General features: G+C 44.1%; 1 protein-coding gene across 2 annotated transcripts in view; it reads right to left on the reverse strand.

Annotated features, from left to right (window-relative positions):
* Positions 1-218: 218 nt before the first annotated feature.
* c2h6orf136 (chromosome 2 C6orf136 homolog) overlaps positions 219-12408 on the reverse strand; it is a 45295-nt gene continuing 33105 nt past the window's right edge. For both annotated transcript variants that reach the window (XM_073032177.1, XM_073032187.1), the window contains exons 4-7: positions 11048-11136; positions 7509-7709; positions 6633-6702; positions 219-5387 (exon numbers count right to left, since the gene is read on the reverse strand). In XM_073032177.1, the coding sequence (XP_072888278.1) occupies positions 5244-5387; positions 6633-6702; positions 7509-7709; positions 11048-11136 (504 nt within the window). In that variant the 3' untranslated portion in view covers positions 219-5243. The remainder of the gene's footprint in view (positions 5388-6632; positions 6703-7508; positions 7710-11047; positions 11137-12408) is intronic.

Raw genomic sequence — 12408 nt, forward strand, 5'->3', positions numbered from 1 at the left:
TGGTGTCAGTTATAAATCCCCAGCAAGTGCATCTGCACCGAATCAAGAGCAGACAAGTGTTTTAACATACCCAAAAAAAATCAATACTGTTGGTCTAGTCGCTATGAAAAGATTCACTTACAGAGATGAGTTGCAATAAAACCATTTTTAGCAATTATTTATCGAGTATAATTGAAACAATTCTTTTATCATATTGAAAGACTGTTCAAAGTCTGAGGTTTGGTACTAATTTTATTTATATATTTTTTCATATATATTAGAACTATATACACCGTCAAATTATGCAGCTGTTTATACAATCAGTTCACAATGAAACATGCATCCATGCAGAATACAAAGCAGTTTTCAAAGATGCAAACAAGCACCACACTTGCAAGGATTTCAACAGCCCACCTGCCTCTCTCATTAAGCCCATGTGGAATTATTCCGTGGCGAGGCCACAATGGGCTTCAGGTCTGGGCACAGGCACCTTTAGAGTTGGTTTGCAATCTAAGACACTTCAATCCCTTATAAATATCACCAACAACGACCGCTCTTGGAGCTTGGCACCACCTCTACACAGATTTGAGATGGCTGCTAACGCCAGCGGCTAACATACTCACAAGTACTCCACCAGGTGATTGCTCACTCGAGTGTTTGTTACAAAGCAGGAGAGGTATGTCAGAATGCAAGATGTTTTCTCAGAGGACCAAAGCATAGCAGTGGGTAGAAAGCCAGCCTGTAAGGCATGATATTCAAGGCAATGTCAGTAAGACTGACATTGTTGGTCACGGCATAGAAAGAATAGTTCTACCTCAAAATCTGTCACTAAAGTACAGAGCACATACAAGTGAATTCCTGAAAACAACAGATCTTTGAAGTGTACCGTCAGCGTTTTCTAATTTGCTTTTCTTTCTCCAGCATTCAAGTTTTCCCCTGCATTATCAATTCAAATAATTTTGGGTCATGTGTTCATTAAAATGGTGCCATTACAAACTAGCATGTCTCACATTAGAAACCAGCCTTGTTTGTTTTGAGCAACAGGGTCAAAAGTTCATATAGACCAGAAACACTAAAGTGATTTGCTCTCCACTGCCGCTGCTTGACAGCCTGAGTATTTCTAGCATCTAGGCTTTTATTTCAGATTTCCAGCAACTGCAGGTTTTATGCTTTTAGGAATTTGAAACTTTTTTTTTTACAGAATATATATTAAAAAATCACTGAGATTAAATATACTTGTTAATGCAATCAGCCAGGGGAAAACTAATCACAATGCACTTTGATTTGACACCATCAATTTCATGAAAACAGGAGATAACATTTACATCTGGTCACTTAAGATCCAGGTACAATTTTCTGTGATACCCAAACATCTTGCTACACATTGGCTTTGATTATGTCAATTGTTTCTCTACATGTGCCTCCTCCAATCATTTATATAAAACGAAGACAGATAATTCTATTTTGTCCAGTAAAAGTGCTGTCATATTGCAAGTTAAAATGGAAGCAACAGCTCAAGAAAACAGTTGTTAACCACAGTTAACCACCGTACCTGTCCTGCTGTCAACATATGACCTACATTCAGTTTGACTACATGATTTCCCCCACCCCATGGACTAATGAAAAATCAACTGCTCCAGAAGTTATTCACCAACATTTGCCCGGTTTGATATTCACAGCAGAATGCTAATCAAGTAACCTATCACAGCTTTCTGGAGAAAGACCATTGAAGAAACAATGTATTCCAGATAATGGTCGTCACAAAGAAATTACAAGGTAAAGTGAAATCAGTGAGGGAAAACCCTACAAGATAATCGGTGTTCAACAACTGCATGCGTCATTTTTGGATATTGAGGGAATCAAAGGAAAGTGATTACTATTGGGAAAAGCCATGAAGATCAGCCAAGATCTAACTGAACAGGCTCCAAGCAGGAGGGACCAACTCCTGTCTCCATTTCTTATCTTCATTGGTGAGCAAACCTGGAACCAAGTCTCACTGGTTCCTCTCAGGAGGTTACTAACTTTGAAAGCATCTCCCCCAGAGCACTTATGGTGCCAATTCATTGAGGTTCAGATGGACTACAGGGGAAATGAGGAAGTCATGAGTACAACTGAACGGGCAAGGTTAGATTAGCGAATATCAGAGCAGGCTCAGAGGGGCAAATGGTTTACTCCCACTCTTTATTATGTCCCTGTCACCAAATTGCCCTTCTTGGTCACAAATAAGCCAAGTTTGAAATGTTAATTTAGTTTCTTCATGCTGATGAATGTTAAACCACTAGAAGACCCTGCCTCCGTTGAATGACTCGTAGAGCACTTCTTAGCTGGAATTCACGGTGCTGTATTTGAATCTCTACTCGGTGGTGACAACTTTGGGTGAAACTGAGTGTGAGATGGTAAAGGGTTTCTCCTCTCTGGCTTCACTTCACCCTTTGCCTTGATTTTTGTGGCTACCGTTATCTGGAATGCATTGCTTCTTTTCCAGCCTTTCTCCAGTTGTGTTCTTAACCCTCCGTGGGGTGTCTTAGGACACAGCGCATCCTTCCCTAATACAAGGAGCACAATTCACTGACTAATGAAACTCAGTTCAAAATTGTAAACAAACTCCTGCATGGAACTTATTCCATGCTACCGAGTCACACAGCCCAAAGTACTTGGAGTAACTGATGAATATCTGACCAGGCTGCTTATTTCCATCATTTTGTCTTATGAACTTCGGACACTTGGTGGGTCTTCAAAGTCTTACAGATCTAGAAGGTAGACAACATAACGGTCAAAAAGGCCAGAGAAACTGTACTAATGCCGCTGGTGCGAAGGCTCCCTGCTCTGTGGAACAACTTGCACTACCAGAGCAACAAAGCACAATAAAGAAATCTCATTCACTCTCACTCCTATGGGCCATTGGCGAGACAGCTCACTTTAAATCACATCATTCCCTCAGATCCTTCGCCATTGACAAGGGTCACATTGCCCGCACAAGTCTGCCAATCTAAACGACGACTGCGAGAGATAAAACACAATGAAGCGGTAGGGAAATGATTCTATTTCTCTCCAGAATATGCCAAAGCAATTAGTTACTTCTGCAGTGTACCCTCTTTAATGAAGCAAGACGCAGCAGCAAGATACACCAGCTCAGAAGCACCACAGAATCCCCTCCAACAGTTCAACATGATTTTCATCATTCAACAGATCAACATTTCACCCACAGGAGACCATCTCTCAGCAGGGCAATGCCACAGCTCTGCTCTGCAGGATTTAAGGCAGACTACACTTGAGCACTGGAACAACCAGACAAGGTGACCAGAGAAAGCCATAAAGCAGAAATCAAATCTTTGCCAGCCAACCCCTCACCGATCAAGAGCTTTGATATTTATGCTGAACGTCACAAAGCGTTGTTTGGAGAGTGGAACCTGAACATATTCAGCACATCAGGGAGCACCTCGGACAGCTGAATGGGGATGGGGCGGGTGGAGGAGAGCAGGCAGAAATATAGAATCACATGCCCATTTCCTTACAGCTTCTCTCAGATTTATTCAGCATCCAATGATCCGAGGAACCGGAAAAGCAATTGAAGCCACCAGCCCGAAACACCGAAACCCGTTACTGAAGCTGCTCCAGGAACTCCATTCACATTTCCAATTTTCAGTGTTTTGCCTCTGCAGTTGGTCTGAGGGTCAATAAGTTCATCCACCATAAAGGGGATGTGGACACAGAGCAAACCCTGCACAGACTGGGCCAAAATTTGCTCTTCTTGCATCCAGCAAATGCAGGGAACTGCAGTGCACACACCATAATTCTTTTGTTATGAACTTGCATCAGGACAAGTCAGAGTCAGCTCCGTGTGTCTTCACCGGACACCAAGCACCCACTGACAATAATCCCACTTCTGGTGTTTCCAATAACTCACAGCCCCAGTCACACACCCAGGACTATTTACAGCCAATCAACCCACAATCGAGCCTTTGGGACGAGGATGGAAACCCACACAGCCACAAGCCACAAGGGTTGTGGCCACAAGCCACAACCCACAAGCCACAAGCCACACATGCAAACCCCACACACTCGATATAGCGGAGGTCAGGGTCGGACCCGAGTCTCCAGAGCTGTGAATCAATGTCTGTGACACCCTGACATCCCCGATTTATAATCACAGTCATTACTGTTCACACTTCTCTCACATACTTGTCTCATCTGGGAGCCTTCACGCTACTTGAGCCAACCGATTCAAAGGGCCAATGAAGAACGAACACTGCCAAGTGGGGAAGCACATAAAACCAGGCGACGCAAGTGAGCTGACACCACAGTACAGTACCTAGTGTTGCTCTGGCTCAGGATCGATACCTTGGATCAATGATAGTGGAAGGATACAAACAGATCGCATGGAATTATTCTATGAAAAGCAGGGCCAATTTCCCCTGGTGCCCTGGCCACTGTTTATCCCACAGCCAACCGACACTTCGCTAAAAACCCAGTCACTACATTTTGTGAAATCCATATCTATCGGGTTGTTAAAAGTATTTGTCCCAGTTTCTCGTTAGTACTGTCAAGTAGCAAGGTCCGGATACCCATCACTCTTTGGGCAACGTATACTTTCCTCTGCACTTCTCTAACCTTTACACCCGTGATGTTACAGAGTCCTACAGCCAATATACAAGCTGCTTGGACCACTACGAACCATCCCATTTCACTCTCCTGCGCAGTAGGGAAAACATTATAGCAGCAAGCCTTTGGGATGTGGGGAGAAACCGAAGTGCCCAGGTCACAGGGAGAGCGTGCAAACTCCACACAAAGGCAGCAGCCAAGATCAGGATCAAATCAGCATCAGGTCTACCACCTACAGCCCTGAACAGTGAGGACACCGGACACATCGCCCCAGGCAATCCGACAGCTCTAACTAAACCCATCCATTAATTTGGTCACCCATTGTGCAAGTGGGAAACAAACACCAGCTTTGGACCTTTGCCCAGCAGTAGTTTGCAATGGTTGGACAAAATGTTTATACAATGACACAAAATAATTTGGTCATACAAAGCACTATTCAATCGACATGTAGTCTGACATATCCCTCACCCATCAGATTAGTCTTTACAGCCAAACGATGTGCTAGATTCAGAAGGGTGGGACAGAACATTTTACGGACGGAAGGGATATCCAAAACTGCCTCAAATCGCGGGAGTAGCTGAAGCAGCCCAGAGATGCGAGGAGTCGGCGTTGCCTTCGCCCAGGCACGGTGAGCTCTGTGTGGATGTGCTTCCCCAGCTCTCTCAGCAGTGTTTCTGCCCCACCTTCTCAGTGAGCTGAGCAAAGAGGAAGTTCAATGCCGGGCGGTGTTCCTCCAGCCCCAGGGCAACCAGGGCTCCCAGCAGCAATCTCTTCACCTTGACAACCGGGGGCTGGGTCGGAATCATCTGTGGAAAGAGCGAGACATCAACAGCAAGCCATTTATTGTCTTAAACCGAAATCACATTAAGTGGTGAGACACAGGGACAGAATGTATGCTTACGCTCCGTGCCCAAAGTACTGAGGTGGAATGTTATTACATTTGTATTACATAGGCTAAGACGCAACCGACGCTCTATTGGAGGAACTCGGTGGGTTGAGCAGCAGCTGTGGGAGGGAAGAAATGGTCGACGTTTCAGATTAAAACCCAGCATTCAGGTCAAAATACATGCAGGGATTCAACCCAAAATGTTGACAAGTCGCCCCAAATATCTACCAAAAATTGAAAGGCCTAGACAGAGTGGATGTAAAGAGGATGTTTTAATAATGGGAGATTTCTAGGTCCAGAGGGTTCAGCCTTAATAGGAGTGCATCCCTTTAGTAGAAAAATGAGGAGGAATTTCTTCAGCCAGTGGGTGAATTGCCACAGATGGTCATGAAGGCCAAGTGAATAGGTATATTTAAAGCAGAGGTTGATAAGTTTTTGATTAGTAAGGGCATTAAAGGTTACCAGGAGAAGGCAGGAGAATGGGGTTATGATCATATGGTGGGGTAGATTTGATGGGCCAAATGGCTTAATTCTGCTCCTATGCCTTATGAAACTACAGGAACAGGAAATCTGAAAGGGGAAGAACAAACATCTGCTCCTGCACATTTTAAATATAATCCACACATTAAACTGTCTTTCAATCCAAGAGGCTCCACAGAACGACCAGGGCACAAGGTGGGAAAGTCATTTGGTCAACAGAGTTGGGCAAGGTAGTGGTGGGCACTCTTACTATTGGAGCTCAAATGAAGCAAAGCATAAAAGACAAGCCTTTAACCCAAATGATCCAAAGCAAGTATTCAGGCTATAGGCAAGTCTCCTCCATCCTTCTTCATTTCATCCCACTGGCATGTGCCTCTAGTCTGTTCTTTATCAATGAAACAAGTATCTCGAGACTATTTCCCTGAACCACATGCTATGAGGAGGATTATACATTATGGTCACCTTCCCAATTTCTTCTGGGATTTAAGGAAGTGTCCATCCTTTAGATGCCTTCCTAACAATCTGTCAGCTAAAAGCAGCCCAAAGCCACCAGCTAATCGAGTTGTCCATTCCCCAAGCACTAGCTCACGAGTTTCGATACAAGTTTGTGTGGACAGAGATTCCAGTGCATGGACAGAATACTTCCAACCAAGCTTCAAGCAATCTCTGATTACTCTAGACTCACCTTGCTGACTTTGTGTCGGTGAACAAGTCCATCAGGGCCCAAGTAAAAGATTGAATATGCATCATAGGTTCTAGGAGAGGCAGGAAAATAATTATACATTAGAGCTTCCAGACAAACAACAGCATGCAGTTCCTTCCCATATCCTAATAACAATAAACATTAGGCTGAAGCTTTATAAGGCATTGGTCAGACAGCACTTGGTGTATTATGATCAGAACGGATGTGTTAGCATTGGGGAGGAGGTTCACGAGAATGTATCCAAGAAAGAAAGGGTTAATGCATGAGGAGTATTCGCAAGCTCTGGGCTTGTACTTGCTGGAATTTAGAAAAATGAGAGAGGAAATCTCATTGAAACCAATCAAATATTCAAAGGCCTAGACAGAGTAGATGAGCAGTGGATGTTTCCCATAGTGGGGGAGTCTAGCACCAGAGGGCACACCCTCAGAATAGGACATCCCTTTAGGATAGAGATGAGGAGGAATTTCTTTAGCCAGGGGGTGGTGAATCTGTGCAATTCTTTGCCACAGAGGCCACATCATTGGGCATATTTAAAGCAGAGGTCAATAGGTTCTTGATTAGTCAGGGTATCAAATATTACAGGGAGAAGACAGGAGAATGGGGTTGAGAGGGATAATAAATCAGTCATGAATGGCCTAATTCTGCTCCTATATCCTATGGTAGTTAATTTGCCACTAAAAACTGCCACTGTGGGTGTAGCTGACCAGCAGAAGTTTTGGAGGGGGGAGTGATGTTTGAGGGGAATGTGTGTGGAATGAAACAGGATGATGAGTAAAGTGAGTAGATAAATGGGTGCCTGATGATTTTGGTGCGGAACTTGTGGATCAAAGGGCCCCGTTTCCCTGCTGTATTTCTCACCTGTATAATTCAGTCTTGTCTCTCTTGTAAAACTTCAGTATCAGTACATGGAGTGGGATGCCGGTCACCCGCCAGCGCACCTGGACTGTCCAGTCCTCAGGATGCTGCGTCATCTTCATCACCTCCATTTGAAGGTCAGCACAGTAGTTCCAGGCGATGAAGCGAGACAACGTCACCAGGACCCGATAGATGTTTCGGCCCCTACAGGAATAGAAGCAAAACCAGAGATAAAATAAAGAATGGGAGCAGAGGCACAGCATAAAGGAGCCTGAAGTTCCTTTGTCATTAACTTCATGGGATTTGATTCTCAAGGCTACCCATTTCCTCACTTTAGTCTCCGAAAGTCTAACAACATCAATCCATCAAAAAAACTGCATATTCACAGCCACTGGGGTAAAATTTCACAGCCTGATGAGCTGATACACTACTACCATCTGTCCTGATGGTTTTAAGACATCGGAGCTCAACTTTCAGATGCCATCAGTAAAACCAGTGTGATGGATTGGAGCAATGGGTGACATTCTCATTTCTTACAGATAGGGGGCAAGGGAAAATGCAAATTTAATTGAGAATTATTCACAGAAACGCTATGTAATATTTTGTTCCAGTTTGCAACGCTACCTTATTTCTTTTTCTTAATCAAGTTGATAAGATCAATGTAAAGATTAGCCACAAACATACCATGCAGTTATGGTAGAAAAACACAAAGAAAGGAGCCAAATTAGAAGCCAAGATGGGTTTTACTGTCTCTGGGAAGGCACAAGTTGAATGATCACCTCTAGCAGAGATGGGGAAATATGCCACCACAGTGATTATTGCTGTTTCCCAATTGTATTTTAATGAAAAACAATGTATAACTCAGCTTGGCTTATGTGAATCCAGGCGTCAATGTGATTCACCCTCAGCTACCTCATTTATGACATTGGTGCTGCAGTTCCTTTCCACGCCTTGTGGCGCATCGGGCGACCGGCACCTTACACACTCTCCATCCGTGCTGGGACAAGCTAGCAACTCAGCCTCAGAAAAAAAAAGAGAACGTGCCCAAGACCAGTGCTATCTTCCCAACAGAATAGATTCAGTAGTAATCCTTGAGAAATGCTGTTGTGTTATTTCTGATCTGCTGTCAATGCATCAACCTTTACAGTAAATCAACATTTACAATTTAATTGTGGGGATAGAACTTCAATGATTGGAGCTAAGGAGTATAAACTAGACTTAAACATATGCTGTTTTACCCACAAACTATCATGGACCTCAAGTCAAAGAAAAAACAGAATTAAAGTAGTTATATAGGCACCTGTTAGTCTCAAGAGACCATGGATTTGCGCCTTGGAAAGTTTCCAGGGCACAGGGCAGGGCTGTATGGGAGACCGGCAGTTGCCCAAGCTGCAGGCCTTCCCCTCTCCACGCCACCGATGTTGTCCAAGGGAAGGGCAAGGACCGATACAGCTTGGCACCGGTGTCGTCGCAGAGCAATGTGTGGTTAAGTGCCTTGCTCAAGGACACAACACGCTGCCTTAGCTGAGGCTCGAACTAGTGACCTTCTGGCCACTACAATCAGGTAGCATAATTATCGGCTTAAATGTTAACTCCTTCATACATTTAAAAGTAATAATGGATAAAAATGACAATCATAAGCAATAAGCATTTTTAGTAACAATGCCAAGTTTTCCAACAATTAACTAAAAAGTAATCACTGAAAGTGACTCATGCCACAGTAGCATTTAGTAAGGATTTTTCAAGGATTTAACATTATGTTCAGCCTTCGATTCAAAATTAGTAGGGATTTATCACCATTGCTTGTCAGCTGAGATCTAGGGTAAGTGAAAGAGCCAATTTAAGACAAGCATTTTTATATGGAAATTGATTGTATATTCAACATCTTTTCCCATAAGATATAGGATAATTCGGCCATTTAGCCATCAAGTCTGCTGCCATTCTATCACCCTCACAACGATCTTTAATAATGACTTGGCTATTCAGAAATGTGAATACTTTGGCCTGTTATATATGTCAAATAAATTTAGCCACGTTTTCATCAGTCGTTGACAGGGCATCTCAGTACAATCAGGCATTACCAGTCACCTCTGTAGTTACACGCTTCACCACTAGATGGTGCCTCAAATCCAGATTCAACAGAAATTGCACTCAATATCCTTCTGGTGTGGGATTTCACACCTTTTGTAATTTCTTGAAAATGGTCACATTAAGTTTTTGGTAATGACTTAAGAAGAATATAGCAGTGTATGCTGGTGATGCTCAAGCAGGTCGAGTAACATCTGTGGAGAAATAACTTCAAGCCAATTATTCAAAATTTAAATGTTATAAAACAGACTCAGAGAAGGGAGAGAATGTCTGACGAGGATTAGCAGCACTGGATGACACAAGAAGGCAAGAGATTGCAGATGATGGGACCTTGAGCTGCTTGAGGAACACAGAACATCAAGCGGCAAAAGGATTGTGGACTTCAAGTCCAGACCCTGCATCATGACTGAGAGAATAAAAGATAGCTCGCATAAAGAGATGAAGGGAAGGTGAGGCTTGAGCTGACGTGGGACCAGGCGAGAAAGAGTTGATGGTCAGATGGAGAGAGGAGCAGTAGGCCATTTGGCCCATTGAGTCTGCTCCACCATTCAATCATGGGCTGATCCAATTCTCCCAGTCATCCCCACTCCCAGAGGGGTGGGACCCATTGAATGGAGTGTGGCAGATGGACCAAAGTGGAAGAGAGAAAATCTTTAGAGACAGGGCTTGGAGGGAGTGGTTTGGAAAGAAGGATAGGAGAGAGAGGACCTAAAGGAACGGTCTGGATCGAAGCCCAAAGGTCAATCGGAGGTCCGGAATTCGAGGCCTGACGGCCAGAACCTGGGTCTGCGAAACTGAGTCCATTGAGAAAACTGGGGAACGGTGTCTGTGAATCCACGAGTCTGCTGAAGGCCGAAGATGATGGCCGGGCTTGGGTTTGGGTATTTGATCCTCCACAATATTCTGCGTGGGAATTTAAACTGGAGGTAGTAGTGTTTTTATTTAAAAACGAGGTCGAGTTGCAAGCTCGACATCAACCCGGCACGGATGGAGAACACACTCGGGGGCGGCCTGTCACTAGATCGAACTCAGGAACCTCCGTTCTCGAGCCCAGCGCTGATCTCACTGCGCCACCGGCCGACCTGGGGTTAGAAGGCGAGTGTGTGTACGTGGGTAGGTGAGAGGGAGGGAGTGAGGAACGGAGGAATGGGACTTGTTTTGCTGCTGTTGCTTGGACTGTTCTACTTTGTTGTTTCTGTGTTGTTCTGCTGAGCATCGTGGGCATGCAATATTGATGTCTGAATATGTGGCAACACTCGTGGGCCACCCCAGCACATCCTTGGGGAAGTTGGTTGAAAACAAATGACACATCTCACTATGTTTCAATGCACACTGATAAATAAATCCAGACCTAAATCTGAAAGCACCTTGACGTGTACCTGAATGAGCGGGGCACTGAGGAACTCGAGAAATACTGCAGCATGCTGGCCTACACAGAGTGAGCAGCAACTCACCGTATCTTCATTCGTGGAAATGCGCTGATGAATTCCACGTTCTGCGAGTACATCTCATAATCATGTGGCTTCAGGAAAAAGTTTGGCAACTGAAAGCACAAGAGGAAAGGAAACGATTACAGTTGCAAACGATTGATAAAAATAGCAGAACATTTGTTTTAAACGTGCGATTAGCAGTGAGATGGGAGAGGACAAGTAGAGCTTCTTAGTTTTTCCATGGCCAGAATCTCCCACCATTTTGTAATAATATGGCAAGCAACCCTTCCATTTAGGAATTCAGATGCAGGGGAATGTACCTTTTGTGAGATGGACACTGATTTTATTAGTTAAACAAATTTGGGATGATTATTATCCTAAGCTTGTTATTACTAATAAAATATGTAGGACACTGAAGAGCTGTACATTGTCACAGCTACTAGAACCACTACTTCACAGTTCCAGTGACCCAAGTTCAAACCTGACCTCTAGTATGGCGTGGAGTTTCTCCCTGGAACCTCGTGGGTCTCCCGAGTGCTTCAGTCTCCTCCCACATCCCAAATATATGTGGGTGGGTGAGGTAACTGGCCCGAGTGTGTAGAGAAACAGGAGAATCTGAGGGAGATAAAGGGTGTGTAGGCAAAACAAAATAGGTGAGTGGCAGTTGGCGCAAACTTAGTGAGCCCAAGGCACTGTTTCCACATCTACGACTCCATGCCCACGTGTGATGGGTACACAGAGCCTGATTATGAGGTACAATCCAACACAGGAGTGAAACAGATAACCACAAGTAACATGTACAAGGGAGACAGGGAAGGCCAGCAGTGGCAAAGAGTGAGGGTGGAGGTGAAGGCCAGGCTCATTAGAAGCCCAAGCTCTGCTCTCCAAACAGGATTATTATGTGAAGTGGCGGAGGCAAGTCTCACAATTTAAGGAGATGTTCAATTTGCGAAAACAATGGTTACAAACACAAGATTCTGCAGAAGCTGGATATGTGCAACACACACACACACACAAAATGTAGGTCAGGCAGAATCTACAGAAAGGAATAAACAGGAAACATTTCAGGATGAGATCCTTCATCAGGACCCATAACAACGGTTATAGCTTTAAGTAGCACTGTATATATGAATGAGCACAGAGGCCACAGCAGGGAAAAAAATACATAAACTGGGGTCTCAAGCTGGTCAAACTCACAACCAAGACAGAGGACTCAGTTCAGTTTGATCAGCCTGGTAGATAATATTGAGAGAGGTTCGAGTGTTATTCGTGTCTGTTGTATTTTTAATGAATGTTATTACCCACATCACTTCAGTTTTACCCTTTTTTAAAGTACCAGCCAAACTACATGTACCTAATCAGGATAGGCTAGTGCAGAAATTGCT

This window comes from Hemitrygon akajei, chromosome 2 (genome assembly GCF_048418815.1).
Source record: "Hemitrygon akajei chromosome 2, sHemAka1.3, whole genome shotgun sequence".
In the NCBI taxonomy this organism is placed as follows: Eukaryota; Metazoa; Chordata; class Chondrichthyes; order Myliobatiformes; family Dasyatidae; genus Hemitrygon; species Hemitrygon akajei.